General features: G+C 40.5%; 1 protein-coding gene across 1 annotated transcript in view; it reads right to left on the bottom strand.

Moving 5' to 3' along the window:
* Positions 1–17091, bottom strand: part of LOC125014407 (RNA-binding Raly-like protein) — a 44871-nt gene that overhangs the window by 7605 nt on the left and 20175 nt on the right. Inside the window, exons 3-5 of the mRNA XM_047595425.1 lie at positions 14795–14845; positions 4274–4455; positions 865–978 (exon numbers count right to left, since the gene is read on the bottom strand). Of these exons, the coding sequence (XP_047451381.1) occupies positions 865–978; positions 4274–4455; positions 14795–14845 (347 nt within the window). The remainder of the gene's footprint in view (positions 1–864; positions 979–4273; positions 4456–14794; positions 14846–17091) is intronic.

Here is a 17091-nt window from a genome sequence, read left to right as displayed (position 1 = left end):
CAGAGAACTTTTATAGCAATGATTCTTCACAAAATAAAACCATATGGCACAACCGTGGGTTTGTACATAAGTAGCCAATTTTAATACATACTCACATTGTCGGAACAGCTCACGCCATATAAAAAGAAGTCATAAATACTTTAAGTTAAGTAAAGCCAGGTATATTGTATGCTAAACATAATGTCGTTTCCAGGTTTCAGCTCGCACATGAATTGCTGAACATCAAAGGACACAGTTTGCTTGTCTTTAGTTTCTGGAGGTGCACCCACAGACCTCTCCAAAGTCACCAAACACTTTTTATGTAAAGTATATTCAATGCCTCATTCAATTTGCACTACAATTTCATAGCTATTGCTTACCGAATTGCTTTTCTCTGAGTTTAATACATATCTGCAGCTTCAAACACCAGCAGGATCCACATGATACTTATGATAATGTATAAGATATTTATAAATACACATTTCCCCTAGAATGGAGACAGAAGCAATCAGAATCTCGTGGCAAATCATAATGTGTCGTTACTTGAGAGTGGTGACCTGACACACAGAGACACAGTTTATCTTTTGTGTGGTGTCTTCTGTGTATATAGATAAAACAGTAGTACATCACTTCTCCAACTATACAAACAATTTGTGGCGGACGATAGCCTAGCATAAACGGAAACACATCTTATTGTAGCATGAGCCACAAATGGATAGAATTTTCAGTGTTCTTGTCAGCAGCATGGACAGCTACGGTGTTTTGCTCTAATTATTGTTATACATATGGTTGAAACACATCCCTGAACTGAGAAATGATTTAGAAATCCATCTAAACTCAGACACGCTCTGGGCATGAAGCTGTCCAGCTGTTCACTCTCTCTACCTGAGCAGTCCTTCCTCTGTCTGTCCATCTTGTCGACGCATTCCAGCAGGCCATCGATCTGAACCTTGATGACTGTCAGCTCCCTCTTTATGGCAAGAAGCTCTGCCATCTTCACTGCAGAGATAAAGGGAGATATATATAAAGAGAGAGAGATTTATTAAGTATATTGACATTCCCTTCCTTACTCTTTAAGTAAGCGTCTGGCCTGGACGTCGGGTCCTAAAGCATAAAGTTACATTTTAAACGGCAAGTGTGTGTAACTATTTGTATTTATTCCATTCCCTGTATATTACAGCGCCAGCTCTATAAAAAAAAATCATCCCTGCTTGGTGCAAAAGAACTCTGACCTCAACCACATCCGACACCTTTGGGATGAAGTGAAACTCTGACTGCAAGCCAAACCTCATCAGACGGCATCCGCGACGTCCCTCACTAATCCACATTCCTGGCGTGGGCTTCAGACTCTGGTAGAAAGCCTAAACCATCAACAACAACATGGACCAATGTGTGTCGTAAAGTCTCTCCGAGCTGTTTCTTGTGTTGATGTGTTTTATGTTGATGTACGGTATCAGCATTGGCCTGAGTGTGGTTTTAAAGCTCAGTGCAGATTCAAGTGTCATCCAGTGACCCCTGTAGTCATCAAGACGGTGGTCCTGCACCATCAGTTAGTCTCAGAGCTGCACTCTACCTCCTCTAACTGCGTGAGCCTTCGCCCTTGCTGTGCTCTGTAATGGACTCGTGGCACCTCCAACAGCTCATCAAACGACCCTGAAAACTACTTCAATCCTGAAAGCTTTTCGACCTCGGAAGCTTGCAAAGGCAATCTAATTTTCTTGTGATGGGGCGCAGTAAAAACTATTAAGGCTTGTAATAAACTAGTATAAACAATTCTTATTTGCTATGCACTATTAACTCAGTCTAATTGCGAGCGCTGATAGGCTCGGCAGGGTTATAGCAGGGTGGAGAGCCCTGCGGTACAGAGGCTTTTAATGAATAGACCATCTGTAGTGCCCCCCGCCCGCTTTTTCTCCAGCACCCTGGGGCCCTACCACCGAGATGAGCTGTCACACAGGCGGGAGATAACAAGAACAGAATTCTAGAAAGAAAATCTGTCAACCACAAATTTAAAGAAGCAATCCAAAATATTACTGTCACCAAGGCCAAGGCTCTTGCGTAGTTTGAAATGTAAAAGCCTTTAATTGGAGAGGTTTGCAGTGTTAAACACCCTTACATATTGCCCTCTGCCAACAGCGGGGTGTAGGTGTCTCTAACCTCTTTGGTTAAAAGCTTTTTAATATTCAGTCCCACATGACTGCCTGAACTGGTTCTTCCATTAGGACACATCCACAGTCAGAGCATGTCTTTTTGTCCTTTACACTCAGCAGGGTGATGGTCATAAACACATGTTTACTGGTGATTTCACTGGGGTCTGCAGACACTGGAAAACATTTGAAAAACAGAAGCAAAGGGTGATGTTACAAGATGCTTCTGAAAATCAAATTAGCTGTTACAACACAAGGCCACAGTACAGTATGAAGTAGAGACACATGACAGAGTTACAAAAATATGAGTTTATTTCATTAAAATGAAAGACAAAAAGGCGACAGGTGAGACACTGGTGAGTCTCTGCAGCTGTAAAGTGGTCGTCTCCACGGGACGTAGATGGTGCATGTAGCCTACGCCAGTTTGAGCCATTTATACTTGTGAACTTGTCAGTCTGGCTCACTCTGTAACAACCAGGGGTGATTCTAGGGTCAGAGCTTTAGGGGTGCTTTAATTTCAAACTACTGTGTCACAAAACTATCTGTGAGCTATCTATTTGGTTAAAAAAAAAAAAAAAAAAGAGCCTGCAGACTCTTAGCAGGCACCCCTTCTATGTTAAACCTCATATGTTCTGCTATTGTGCCTTTTGTCATCTTATCATAGATAAACCTTAAATAAATAAATAAATAAATAAATAAAACAAAAAAATATTTTTTCAACTCGGCATCAAATTGGCAAAGAAAAAACACACAACAGGCCCCGAGAGAGCCCTTTACTGAAAACTTCTCAGGTGTGACTGGTTAAGACAATTAAGCACAAGCCAAAGACTGAGTCGCTACAAGGACATAGGAAGTGCAGATGGATGTAAAACCTTCCCTCTTAAAAGGGATCCTGCAGCCCTAAAAACAGACCAGGACCTGCAAGATTAGATGCCCCTACATGCGATTAGAAAAAAATTCTACGCCAAATATGCAACATGTTGTATGACCTACACAATGGAGAGGACAACAAAGGACAGCAAATGTGGTATCACGCCACACAAAGTTACTGCCTTACTTCACCCAGCAAGTAATATCAAAACATAGCCATCAAAATTGGGCTGACTTCCCTGCAACACTAAAGGTCACACAAAGCACCTGTAATTGCTCAATTTGCTCAAATGCTCATGCTGTGGGCATGATCACACACAGTGACTCCTGTCAGCTCACCCAAATATCTCCATTTTAACAAAGACCACTGTAAAAACAAAGGCCTGTGCATGCTACCACATGCTGTCACAAAATTAATGGTTCTCATTTCCACATAAACTGTTTCAGATCTTACCTGGTTACCTCTCTGTGAAAGAGACTGAAACTGTAAATAACTAGACCTCTACTAGTCTTTGCCAGCTTTCCAGGTATAGTAACTGTACACATATAGACCTATACTAACTGTCATTACGTTTTGACCAGGAACTGTAGAAATATTCAGCAGGGAGACGCAGTGGGAGCCCAGTGGAACATTTAAGTTGCTAAGAAGTTGCTGGTGACACAAGAGCAAAGATTCATCCATCAGGTGATGAGGAAATAGACAAACGTTTGCATGCTGCAAGGTTCTTCAGATGCCCTCAAGAGGCCAAAAGCCTTTCATTCATTCATTCATTCATCTTCTGTAACCTCCTCTGGAGGGTCCCGAGGGAGCTGGAGCCTATCCCAGCTGTCATTGGGCGGGAGGGGGGGTCCACCCTGGACAGATCTCCAGTCTATCACAGGACTAACACAGAGAGACAGTCAACACTCACACCTATGGTCAATTTAGAATCACCAGTGAACCTAATAAGCATGTCTTTGGATGGTGGGAGGAAGCTGGAGCACCCAGACAGAACCCACACAGACACAGGGAGAACAAGCAAACTCCACACAGAATGACCACAGTCGGCTGATGGATTTGAACCCAGAACCTTCTTGCTGTGAGGTTCAGTCTCCACCAACTCCTGCCAAAAACATCTGGCGCTCAGTTTTTGTATTGTTTACCAAAATCTAGGATCTTTCCTTAACCTTGAACATTTTTGTGTATTTCTATTTTATTGACATTAAAATAAGTACTGTGTAATGTTGAAAAAGGCTGCTAATGCTCTGAGGCTGACTTTCACTGCACGTCTCCTTACATTTGTCATGGTTGCTGTCGGAGGAGGTGTGCGTTCTGTTGCTCCTGCTGGACGCTCTGCTGCTCTTCATTCTCAGAGCCGCTGTTGAGGAGGAAGACGAGGAGGATGATGAAGGGCGAGGCCGTTTCACATGGCTGGGTTCCGCTGGGACTGAACAGGGGACACGCTGGTAGTCGAACACCCTGCGAAACACATACAAGCTTTAGACACACACATCAACAGAGAAGAGAGAGAGAGAGGGGCCCATGATGCACCACTGCCCAGGGCTCTGGCTTGGCGGACATGCTGCTTGTTTGTGTCTTGTCTGTTTTATTAGCGCAATAAAGTGTAGAGTCATTTATGTCACAAACAGATTGTATGTTTATGTTAGTAACAAACTGAAGAGCAGGTCAATTTGTGGAGCGAGTCAGTGAAGTCATATACTACAGAAGCGTATTGCATTCAGTTGAAAAAAAAAATTTTTCCCCCAATAATTTGTTTTTTTGGTTTGTTTTTCAGGGCTAATTATTTCTGTTTATCTGATAAATATTTTTTTTTGGTTTGTTTTTCAGAGTAAATTTTGTTTCTGTTTTCCTGAGTAATTTTTTTTTCTATTTTTCTATTTTTTTCTATTTCTATTTTATATATAGCTGGATTGGAACTCAACCATGGTGTTGTGATTTGTGATAGGTACAACTGACAGGAGCATCTTCAATGGCAGCAGAAGAAATCAGTTCCAACATGGTTAACAATCAGCCATTTTTGATCTTCTTAAATAAATCTCATGTGCAGAGGCAAACCAGTGCATGTATCCTACTAGCACTACTGACAAGTGTATTCTGATACAGTATGACTCCACTGAGCAGTAGAGCACTGGAAGACATTTTGCCAGATGCTCACACAATGTAGTTTATTTTGACTATGTCATGGACATCAAGTACGGCTTAATAAACACTACAGAATTGACTACAGAAATGAATGTTACATAAGACAGACAAACTACTGTGGGCGAATGAAAATGGTTTGCATGATGAGAACCTTTTCATGACTACACAGCATGAGCACCAGGATATAGGCAAATCTTTTTTCAGGGAAAACTTCAGGACCTCAGTCGATGCAGCAAAACAATCAGTTCCCTCAAAAACTAAAGGGTGAATAGTCTTAGTCATACACGGCTTTTATACTTATTGGTAAACTGCTCTACAATGACACATCTACCCCCATGTTCACACAAGCACACAAAAATTCACACACTCTGTATCTTGCTTAGGGACATTTCCCCATGTGCTCCACATTCCCAGGATCAAACCACCATTTATCTGGTTTGTGGACAGATTCTCTACCTACTGAGCCACAGCCTTCATCACTTCATCACACTGTCTTTCACTGATGAGCTCACCACTGTTGAAGAAGGGAACAAAGTATCCACTGACATGTGTGGCACCAGAACTGTGTGACGCTCTCCTTGCAGCTAAACATTTTTTCAGTAGATGTTTGGGTGCATTTATGATGCTTTTTATTTATTCCTTTGGTGTATTGTCAAGCCTCACTGCTAAATACAACAAAATCCTACACACTGGTCTGGGCCCACACTGACAGGCGTTTAAAACCTTCCCCTTTTCTTAAAGGATCATCTTATGTCCTTGATGCATAAAACTGTTCACAAAAAATAATGAAAATTCTAATGAAATTATTTCAATGATCCACAAGGAAATTAATTGAGAATAGCTGTAGTTGTAAATCAGGCAAAAATGAATTTGATCTTAATCCAACCACAGCTGTTCCTCTGTGTCAGGCTGTTACCTAGTGGAGGAGAGATGAAACTTTCTGAAGGACAAAATGATTTATATTATAAAACTGAATAACCAGCACTGATTTCATTTCATCAAATAATCCCTCATGCCCTCTTTTCAAGGCTTGCTTTACCTTTTCCCTTTTTCCAAGGCGTTAGTGTTGTCCCGCTACTCCCCAACACTGACACTATGTCTTCTCCAGCGGTTGGTGTGTCCTGATAGAGTGTGTTGCGCTGTGGGTGAGAGCTGACTGACAGCTCCAATTTGATGCAGGGAGCGATACAGGAGGCGATGGGGAGGACGGTGAGCAGCCTTTCCTATCCCTGTCAACCTCTGCTGTCTATCATATCAGCCATCTACAGCTGGAAGAGGATTGACTGCAGGAAACATGAATACGGATCTTTTTCATTGTCACGCATACATACAAATGCATGAACACGCACACCGGCATGTATCTACGGTTCACTTCAGAGAATATTTAGCGGCATGGCAAAATGCAATTGCATTTCAAACACCTGAGGAACATGAGAACGCGTGCCATTAAAAAATATGTCAATCGTTCATAGAATTTTCATGCTTTCACCTGCAATCAAAGGCTGCATCCATCCAGCCCTGACCTTTGACATACAGTGTCAGTGTAAATGTAGATTGTTTCTGCTTAAATGAAAATGATCTTACATGAGACACAAAGAGATGAGAGTTTAAAAAGGATGCACTCAGTCGTGTGCACTCATTACCTCATTGATCCACGTGTAACGCGTATTCACACTGCAAATAAACAACTCTTGGGAGCGGCTGCAGTCGGTATGAGGCCGCCCTCTCTAACCATGCTCAGCTTGGTTTATTTGTTCTGCAATATGAATGTGATTGCTGTTTTCACACCAGCCCGAACAACCCAACCTGAGAAATAAACTCTTCTGGTTTCTGAACAAAGACATTGGTGTGAAAACACCTCTATGTCATATCAGTGTCATTTGCCTCTACATATGATTCCAGGCAGCCTCCATGATTAAATGTAGGACCAGAGACCTGTTTCTAAAAAATTGCAGTGTTTTAGGGATACAAATCTAAACACTTGAGAGTACCTAAACCTTGGCACAATAATGTACAGTACAAAACTGCATCATCTGCATACATGTGCATTTGAAAGTCAGGACAAGTGGAAGGCATTTCATTTACAGTATTGTATATGACCCATAAAATGCATTACTACAAAGAAGCACATCAGCATATTGCAGGACGTTTCAGCCTTCAGCTCCACCACCGTTCTTAGGACTGTTGCTGTCAGTCAAATATCTTCAATCACTTTAATTGTACAGCTGGTTGAGGAGGGTTTTACTCCACAGAAACTCACTCTAAATGCATAAGCAGTTTTAGGTGTTGCACACTTGCCAAGCAATAAGATATGTGTTGGATGATGTGCTATGCCATGCAGTCATGCAGTTAGCTGTCAGCACTGTGGAATGAGGGAATGTAAAGGGTGTTAAGCCCTGTGTCACATCTTGCGGATGAAAACAGAAACACTTACATACAGATAAGGTTCTTTCCATCATAAACACCCTAGTGTCAATAGCCCTAGTACATGTCAAGTTAATATTTCAGACTTCTCCTGCTACAGTTACATTTTATAAAGTACGGATACATCCATAGTCAGCTATCTTAAAGCATTAGAAGGGGGAAGAGGAAGATGTAAAGAACTTATTTGGGAGGTCTGCTTTATTATATTGGTTTATCCATTGGTACTCTTCATGTCATTTATCTTTTAGTATGGATGTTTCCAGAATCTGTTGCTTTAACTACTATCTATCTGATTGACAATTTTAATGGCCTTTTAATTAATGATGTGTAAGTCACATACATCTGCCAGCTGATTATTGGATGGTGGCAGCTGTAGCTCAGTGGGTAGAGTGGGTTGTCCACAAACTGGAGGATTAGCGGCTCGATTCCCAAACAATACAATAGGTACAACTGATAGAACTAGGTAAAAACAAGACCTTTTACCTGGAGACCTAAAAAAAGTGACCTTTAATCTCAGTCTATTGAGGACTGGCCATACAACACTTGCATGTACAGTATATTATCAAAAACTGATTAAAAATAAATGGTTTAAATTAGAAATATTCTAAAGAATTAACAAGAGTTCATGCTAAATGAAGGTAGTGGGGAATATGAAGGAAAAGCTAAATATATGGAAAGCTCAGCATTCAAAGAGAAGAGGGGCTTTGTCTCACTAGATATAAACTTACTGCCTGGAGATTTATGTCTTTCTGTCTATAACTTTGTGAGTCCTGCATAATACAAACCATTTAGTATTGTGAAATAGAGGTGCAGGATCAAAGCTTAGGAATGGCATATGATAAGCAGATTTTTGATTTGTTGTATTGGATGATCAGCATGCACACAAACCGTACCTAAGCCTCCTGCTGTGTTTGTCCCTGCAGTCTTCACACGTCAGGATTACGGGTATGTAGCATGCTGATCAGGGGGCTACTGTACCTCACTAAGCTGATAATTCACAGCCCAGCCAATAAACTCCTATAAATATTTACAGGACAGCGGTGTTGACATGGCGGGGCTCTATGGCTTTACCTTACCTCAGCTCAAATACTAAAGCAGTGTAATTATTCAGGAAAATAAATAAATCAACCCACAATCATTGCTGGAGGCTTTTCAGAGAAGGCGGCATGCATTCAATATTGATCCAGCTACAAAGGTTCAAATGTTCTGTTGCAAATGGACAAACTATGCTATAGCATTTAAAGCTTGAGAATGAGTATCACCACCCCAACGAGTCAAAATAAGGAGTCATATTAAAACACATAAATTAAGAAATTAAGAAAATTTGTTCACTAATTAAACGTCTGCCAACTCAGAGCTTTAAGAAAAGCTAAAAAGAGCTGTGAGATTATACACTAGGCTATATTTTTTTCTTTACAAGCTATTGTTTTATAGTATACACTGCTGTATAAGAAAATTATTCTCATAAAGATACCCTTAATTCATTTGAACAGATATTTAGAGCTTTGAGAAAGATTTTATATTTTAAATGTTTGACATTCTTTTATTTTATTTTTTCATTTTAGTTAAATGTGATCTAAAATGACAATCCCAGGAATCTAGGAACACTCAAATAGTTATTATTTCAAAAGTGTATTTTAAATTCCATTGTTCATGCATGTGCAGGACGAGGTTTATATTTCAATTTGCCTGTTGGACGGGCACTGGTATTAAGGGATTATAACATAACTGCTAGTTAATGTGTTAATGGGTGGGAATCAAATCTCTAGTCAATACTTTAGACAGTATGGATAATAGATGAAAGGTAAACCGACAGAAAAAAAAACACATTAAAAATGACCGCAGAAATGAGGACAACAACTTTTTATGAAAAATCGTGCAATTTAACAAAAAATATAATTTTGTTTTATTGTTAACCACATAGCAAGAGTGCCCAGAAACAATAATTAATTATTCAGGTGTTGAGACCTCTACAACAAAATTCTGAAAACTGTTATACGTACACAATAAAAAAAAACACTAAATTAGAGTCTGGTGTAGACAAACACTAGTTTAATACAGAATGTTGCTTGATCACCTGACAGGAGACAATGAGACAAAGACATAATTTTAAAGGATCCATCAAGTCAGATTTCATCTTCAGTTCTTTTAATATGCAGTAGCCTTGCACTATGGCCACTTACAGTCACTTAGCAGTCAGTCCAATCAGTCATAACATTAAAACTACCAGACCAGACACCCCCACAAGTATCTGTGGGATCATCCACAGAGGCCCCTCCTATCAGCCCATAGGACCCAGAGGCCCCCACTAACAACATACTGTTTCCAGACACCACAGGACACCTTCAGAAGACCCATGTCCGTTCTCTGACGAGACACAACTTTTGGAAACACAAGGGAGACCTACACAATGTTAGGAAGTTGGTCATAATGTTATGTCTGAAACAAATAATACTTTTTTCATAGTAACATGGTAACTATCTGTAGTGGTGTAACTGAACTTCTGCACTTCACTGTTGGAGTGTTCAAATGGAGAACATGTTCGGAAATAAGACAAAATGCAAAAAGGATGATCTACACAAGTGAATAAGACGGGGCGGTGTTGGAGGCTGTGGTGGGGGTTGGGCGAAGGCGACTGAAGAGTAGGTGAGAGAGAGCATGAACGGAAAGCGAGTGGAGCGTTTATCTGAGCGACTGCCGGCTGCCAACATGCTCATTTTTCATGCTGTCAGCCTCTTTCTCCCTCTCTGCGCTCGTCTGTTGTTCTCTCTGTCCTCTGCTCCTCTCTTTCATCTCCTTTCTCTTATTCTAAAACCTCTATACAGTTATCCTGCCCCTCCTCCACCACCTGTCCACGGTTGCCTGCAGTGATCTGTGCTTTCAGCCCGTGGCTTGTCGACCCGTTGCTGTCAGTCCTCTGCTGTTTGGAGATTTTTGCTTTTTACTTTATGAACCTTTCTTGGGGTGAAAGTCAAATGAGAAAGCAAGGTCACTGTGTTTTGTAAACAACTCGTATTTAAACAGCATGGACGCCATAGCAGGATGGTAAATGAAGTCATTACACAGTTTCGTCAATTGCTAACTATGAAATGTTACTGTGTATGATATGAGGTATGACATGTGAATAAAAACACCAGTGACCTGATACATTTCAGCTTGCTGTAAATTCAGATAAAACTAAATGTAAGGCTTTTTTGAGGTTGTTGCCAGAGTCAAAGAAATCTGCTTTGGGACTTCATAAAACTAACCAATCACATTTCAAGTTCATATTCTTAATCCTTCTCTGTGGAATCTACAGTAGCATCAGTTTTCACGTTCCCTGGTTGGAGAGTCAGAGAACCGCTCTGTTTAAGCAAAGCTAGAGGTTCATGTTCATCTGTTGCGACAAGCAAATCGTCCCCGTTAACGATTACCCCTGAAGCCATGATGGCTGAAGGAGGAGAGGCCATCGACTTGGTTGCAGTTTTTCTTAAGAAGTCATGTTCAAGGGGGACTTTGAAGGAAAAGCTGGGTATTGTGAGGAAAGGCTATATAGTCCCGGAGCTAGCTAGCCCAACCCAGCCAGGGAAACTTTCAGGTCAGCAACTATGAGCGCTACACTTAGCTGATAGGCTCAGAGGGAAACTCTAAATAGTCTCTTACATTCTGGTGAATACAATGAATTATATTTGCATGTATTATGTATATTTCTCCCATTTTATTGCATCAACATTGATGCTTCTGCTGGATTTGACTCATATGGTGTTGGTGCGTTGCCGTAGCATTTGTATACAACATAAACGTAATGAATCCAGAGTGAGAGTTTGTCCTTCCTTATATTCCATCGCTTTCCATCAGTAGGTGTTTTCTGGGAGGAAGTTTGAGAGAGTCTGAGCCAGATGGACCAGGGTGAAGAGAGGTGTAGTTTTGAGCTGCCCTACCTCTCAGTGTGTGTTCTGGTTTATCTGCACCCTTGCTGTGATTTCAGCTCAAGTTTCCAGTGGCTGATGGAAGTGGAATTACAGGTTGAGGGAGAGGGGAGGCTTTATAACCAACTCCTCCCCTGCTTTTCACTGAACTCTTCCACACTAAATGCCATAGCAGCACTTGTTGCCAACAAATGCCGGCATCATAGTTTTATTTATTTATTTCTCTGTCTAGAAATTGCTGAGTGCACAAATACAAACGGTGTCACCTTCAGTGCTGTCAGGGAGTTTTACAGGCAGTGACTAGGCAGCAGGACTCCTATAAAAATGTGTTTAGCGCTCAGCTAACAATCTCCTCGCATCAGTTTTTACAGAGTTAAAAGTAGAACGTGCTCTTAAAGACAATAGCATGGTGAACTGGGAGATTATGTGAGGCTAATAAATGCAGTGACAATTTAATGAACAGAAATAAACATCAGAGCTGAATCTTCTGGTGGCACAGCAAAACCTCTGCTGTCAGTTCTTTACTTCCGTCAGCTGAGTTGCTACAGTTAGTCAAACAGGGATCTGATATGTTTTGTTGTCTTTTAAAACTGTTCTTTGAAGAGTCCAAAGACACGCTCGCTGGGTTAACTGGTGATTCCAAATTGGCCTAGGTGTGAATGTGACTGGTTGTCTGGCTGTGGTTACAGAAAATGATGAGCACTGGAAAATATTTCAAGATGTTAAAACTTAGAAATGAAAGTTCACCTGTTGCCTTAATAATGCCAGGATACTCTCCCAGAACAAAAGTTCTACTTCAACTTAAAAAGCTAAGTTTTAACTTTAAACCATCCATTGTTTCATCTTGATACTGTGAGTTAAAACACATTTATTAGGTTACGTTATCATTGAAGAAAAGTAATATTATCTTGTCAAATGAACTCACAATTCCTCACTGTATCAACTCACATTTAGATTAAGATTACGATCAGTTTAACTATATTCATATCAATGGTCAAGATGAATTAATTAATATTAAATTGAGTTCATAGTTGAATATCAAAAGGTTGTCACGGCTACTGGAGTTCAAGAGCTCAAACTACTAAACACCCTGTGTATTCTGGTCATTCACTTTATGGAGCAGGTGACTTTAGGCTGTTTTTTGATTGGCTGCTTCAAACATTCTAGCCAAGGGAGTGCTAGGGTAGCTCCTCCCATTTTTGGTGCTAGCCTAATAATTTCTCCACCACTAACAACGGCTTAGTTATTCTGTTTCTATGGTTGTCTTGTATGCTGTATTGAGGGTTCCCCCTTTAATGATCTATAGTATCTGAAGTATGTCATCAAAGTGAACTTGCATCTGGAGCCATTAAGCTTTTAGACTGTGCTTCAAGTTCAGCTTCCTGATGCTTCATATCAGTGGTTTCTCTTTGTTGATGTATATTTACTTTACTCTTTCTCACAATTTTCTTTCTTTCTTTCTTTCTTTCTTTCTTTCTTTCTTTCTTTCTTTCTTTTATTGAGCATTTCTCTCTTTTTTCTTTTTATCTTGCATTTTGTGTATATCCTTTCCATCTTTTTTTAGTTTAATTCTTACTTTTTTCTGTTCCATTAAATCCTGTCATTATAATCATCCCAGCTTAGCTGTCATTTCCCTCCTCTCTCTTGCTGTCGGCTTGGCGTACAGTATCATTTTCAACATGAGCGTATATTCTCAGAGCACGTGTATCTGTTCTCCACTCTGTTTTCATCACCCTGTAAAATAATCCGAGCTATGGATGGGGGGCAAATGCAAAAAGTACAAAATGCCTTTTCTAGTGGCTGAAACGGGAACACAAGGTCAAACTCACAGTTTCCATCCTTTCCTGGAACTGTAAACAGCACTCTGAGAAAGGCAGATCACTTTCTAACCTCACAGTCAAGCATTTGCCTCTCTCCAACAGGAAATCACTTTGCCACTTTGCCAAAGAAACAAATGGGTAGTTGGGATGTTCATGTTCTAGGAGGGTGACCAATTTTCGCCTTTTAGTGGTAAATGTGCCATCTGAGTCACTCAGAAAATACATTTAGAAGCTGTTGAAGTGCTTAGATGTTTTCCAGAACTCCTGACTAAAATGGATGACAGAATGTCAGTTCAGTCTCAAGCTCTTAAATGAATACTTATTTTGTTTATGTTTCTTGCACTGTCAGACATCACTTCACAGCTTTACTACAAACAGAGGCAGACTGCCTCTCCCGGTACGTCTACGTGATGTGAGTTATGAAAGCAACTATGAAACTTCAGATCAACAGTAAATCGACTACAGTTTGTAAACCCCCACTGATATTGGTGGTTTATGATATTAATAACACTTGACCGCTGCAGGCTGTTCGAGTCTCGCACCAGACGCCCTTTCCTGAGTCCTTTCCTAACGATTGGGTTTTTTCCCTTTGCATACGCAGTCCTGAAAATTTTCTGTGCCCAGCACGATCCTCACTTACATTATGTTCACATCTACAATATACAACAACTGTACAAGTTTAAAAAAGCTTTGCATTTACTACTAGGGGTGATGGTATGTGACCAGTGTTCTATTTCGTTTAGTCTATGCCCTCAAAGAGATGTAACTATTGTGATTTAAGTGTTAGATGCAATCAGTGCCATACTGTTTCACCAAATGTCTACAAGCACACATAACATACTCCAGAACAAGGGCATAAATGTGATGTACAATAATAGAAATGATGACATTTACCAAAGAAATAATGACACACTCAAGAGAGAGCACACTGTAATACACTGATGCAGGTCATTAATTCATGATGGCAAAGGATGAAAACCCTCATGGTGTGTATGCATGTTACTGTTCTATACTCATAGAATCTGGGGTTACGATACATAATCATCTTTTTACCTTAAGTACTTTCAGTTAAAGAACAACATTGCCACAAGCCCACATTGTCCATGCAAGTTCCCACAATTAGTTTTTTGTTAATATCACAGAGGCATCCAGTAGAATGGTAGTTCTTAAGCTCTGTTATAACCTCTTTAAAAATAAGGTTAAAGATATAAAACTACCCAACACATGTAAGAAGGAACTTATGCAAGATGCATTTCATTACAACAAAGTAAACACAGTGCTTTGAGTATGAATAGGTAGGTACATAAAAGCACCATTTACCATGTGCCTTTTTAAAAAAAAAAAAAAAAAAAAAACATTTGGTCAGCAATCTGAAAACTATTGTCTCCTAAACAAAATGCATTCATATTCCAACCCTGGTATTCCACCCCCATTACAGTACATAGGCCCCCACTTTTGTAAACTATCATTCATCCAAGAACTCCTATAATGATATAAACTTACCGATTATAGGGGTCATCAGGATACCGGTCATACTCCAAATCATATTCAGATCTGAGGAAAGAAAGAGATTAAGGTTAGAAATGCTAGAAGATAATTCCAATCAGTGGTCAGAATTACCAAGATAACTCTTAAATGCTAACCATCATCCTTTCTTTTGCTTAAACCCAACCAAATGTTAACCGTGACATAACGTTGTCACATTTCAAAACAGATTTTTCTTGGACAGAAAGAGAAAGGCAAAAAGTAATGGTTGATTGGGTGTACAAGTCATATACTTTCACCCTTTGTAGCTGCTGCATCATCGCTCTTGCTGCTGACATTGTTCATTGTTTATCACTGATGGGTATTAATCAAAGACATTTAAAGACGTATTGATCAGATGTCACCAGAGCTGCTCAGCCATGCATCTCCTATTGAGCTGTGTAAGAGCAAATCTTGACTACAAAACATGACTACTGATCTGCGGGACAGTCCACTCCCGTTTTGAGCCAGAGTCACACAAAACACCTCTTTTATGGATCAGACTACTCCTTTACCTGTGTCACTGGGTTCGTTCATACGGCAGCAGCACAACTTGAGAGGATGTTCCACAGTGAGCTTATGGTCATAAAACAATCACACAACCACATGCTAACTCTTTATGATCCCTGTAAGACATGTCCTTCAGACTGTTTTGGATTTCGGATGGGCTTAGAGTCACTGTGGTGCATCTAGAAAAATGAATAAAGATGCAGTTTTAAAACCTTAAACAGCTATTGGAGCACAATTCACATGACTGATTTCATAACAGCTTCAAAGCATTTAAAGAGCCTCTCATTATAGAATCATTGAAAGCGGCGTTAAACTTCTTGTTAAAGTTTGAAGATGATTCAAATGTACATTATTTGTTTATTTGTTGTTCCTATTGTATTCATAACAGAATAAATATTCTTCATAATTATACAGTGCATAAAGTTGGGCTGCAAAAATGCATTGATGATCACTGGTACTACTGTATACTTTCTAAAGTCGGTATTATATAACCACGTACCTAATATATCTCACTATATACAGAGTATCTGCTGTGTAGTTGGAGCAGGCTGTGACCAGGGTGTGATGGCTCTGCAGTGATGTTTCCAGCCTGTTTCTGTTCTGAATAATCTACAGCAGAGTCGGTAATGCTGCTGAGTTTCTTCAGGGTTTCTTTTCCCCTTGTTTTCTCCTTTAATTTACTATAATTGAACATAATCACACGTTTTATATGATTTCTTTGTAATGTTTCCTTCATCAGTAGTGGGTATCTGTCGGGTGAGTGGGTAACTAGTGTATAAAAGCCAGAGGACAGTGCTGTGCTCCTACACACTCATTCACACATGTTCATTTAATGTGCTCTCTGCTGTGCTGCTGTAGACCCTAATAGTGTTCCTAGAGAGCATCAGTGGCCATTCTCCTGATGGGAATAATTACACAGCAGCAAGGAGCATCAATGAACGGCGTGGACAAACACATTTACAGAGAGTTTGTTGAGAGGGGGAGAAATCAATGATGTGTTCAAACACTCTCTCCTTATCCTGCCGAGATATGACAAGTCTACTTTTTATTAAAGCTGGAGCATCTAGGGGAGAAGAATCTGTGAGGGAAAAAAGCAGACGAGAGCGCGGGGAAGATCCTCTCTGCCCCATCGAGTGTTTACAAAGTGAGTAAACAGGGCGGCAATGAACTCACTTGAATGCAGAACAATGAGAGGAGACACGGCGAGGAAACGATGACAAATTTGCATTTATATAGCTGCTGCTTAATGCTCATCCCCCTCCAACACTAATGATAGCAGTCGGCATCAATAACCCCCTCTGCTACCTGCCCCCTCACACATCTGAAGAGGAGCTGTGCGATCGTGTGCGTTCATAAATATGCATGTGCTCCTGGGTGATTGTACGGTGGCAGGTGAGACCATGCTGTGCCGTTTTTTTTCCCCCTTTTTTTCCTTTTTTTTTTTGCTCACACCACATTCATTTATACAGATTTACCGCGCGCCCTCAGCAGCCCGCTGCAGTGTCATAAATCAGCAGCGGCCAACTGTAGCGTGGTGAGAAGGTGGTTAATGGGCCGTTCAGGAGGGTTTCTGCCACATCAACTCGCCCGGCTTGGATCAAAGGCCAGGACAAGAGGAGGTAAAACTCTGAGGTGACCTTAGGATTCTGGGAGCTCTGAGGTCATCGTGACTTTACACTGTCACTGTGGCGGCTGTAGATACCTGGGAGTGGAACCTTAAGCTTGTAAATACTGTACATGTCTTCCATTGCCTGGATCAGGGTCCA

The sequence above is a fragment of the Mugil cephalus genome, chromosome 10, assembly GCF_022458985.1.
Source record: "Mugil cephalus isolate CIBA_MC_2020 chromosome 10, CIBA_Mcephalus_1.1, whole genome shotgun sequence".
NCBI lineage: Eukaryota > Metazoa > Chordata > Actinopteri > Mugiliformes > Mugilidae > Mugil > Mugil cephalus.
Note: the sequence above shows the minus strand (reverse complement) of the source record. Positions and strands in the feature narration are given on the sequence as shown.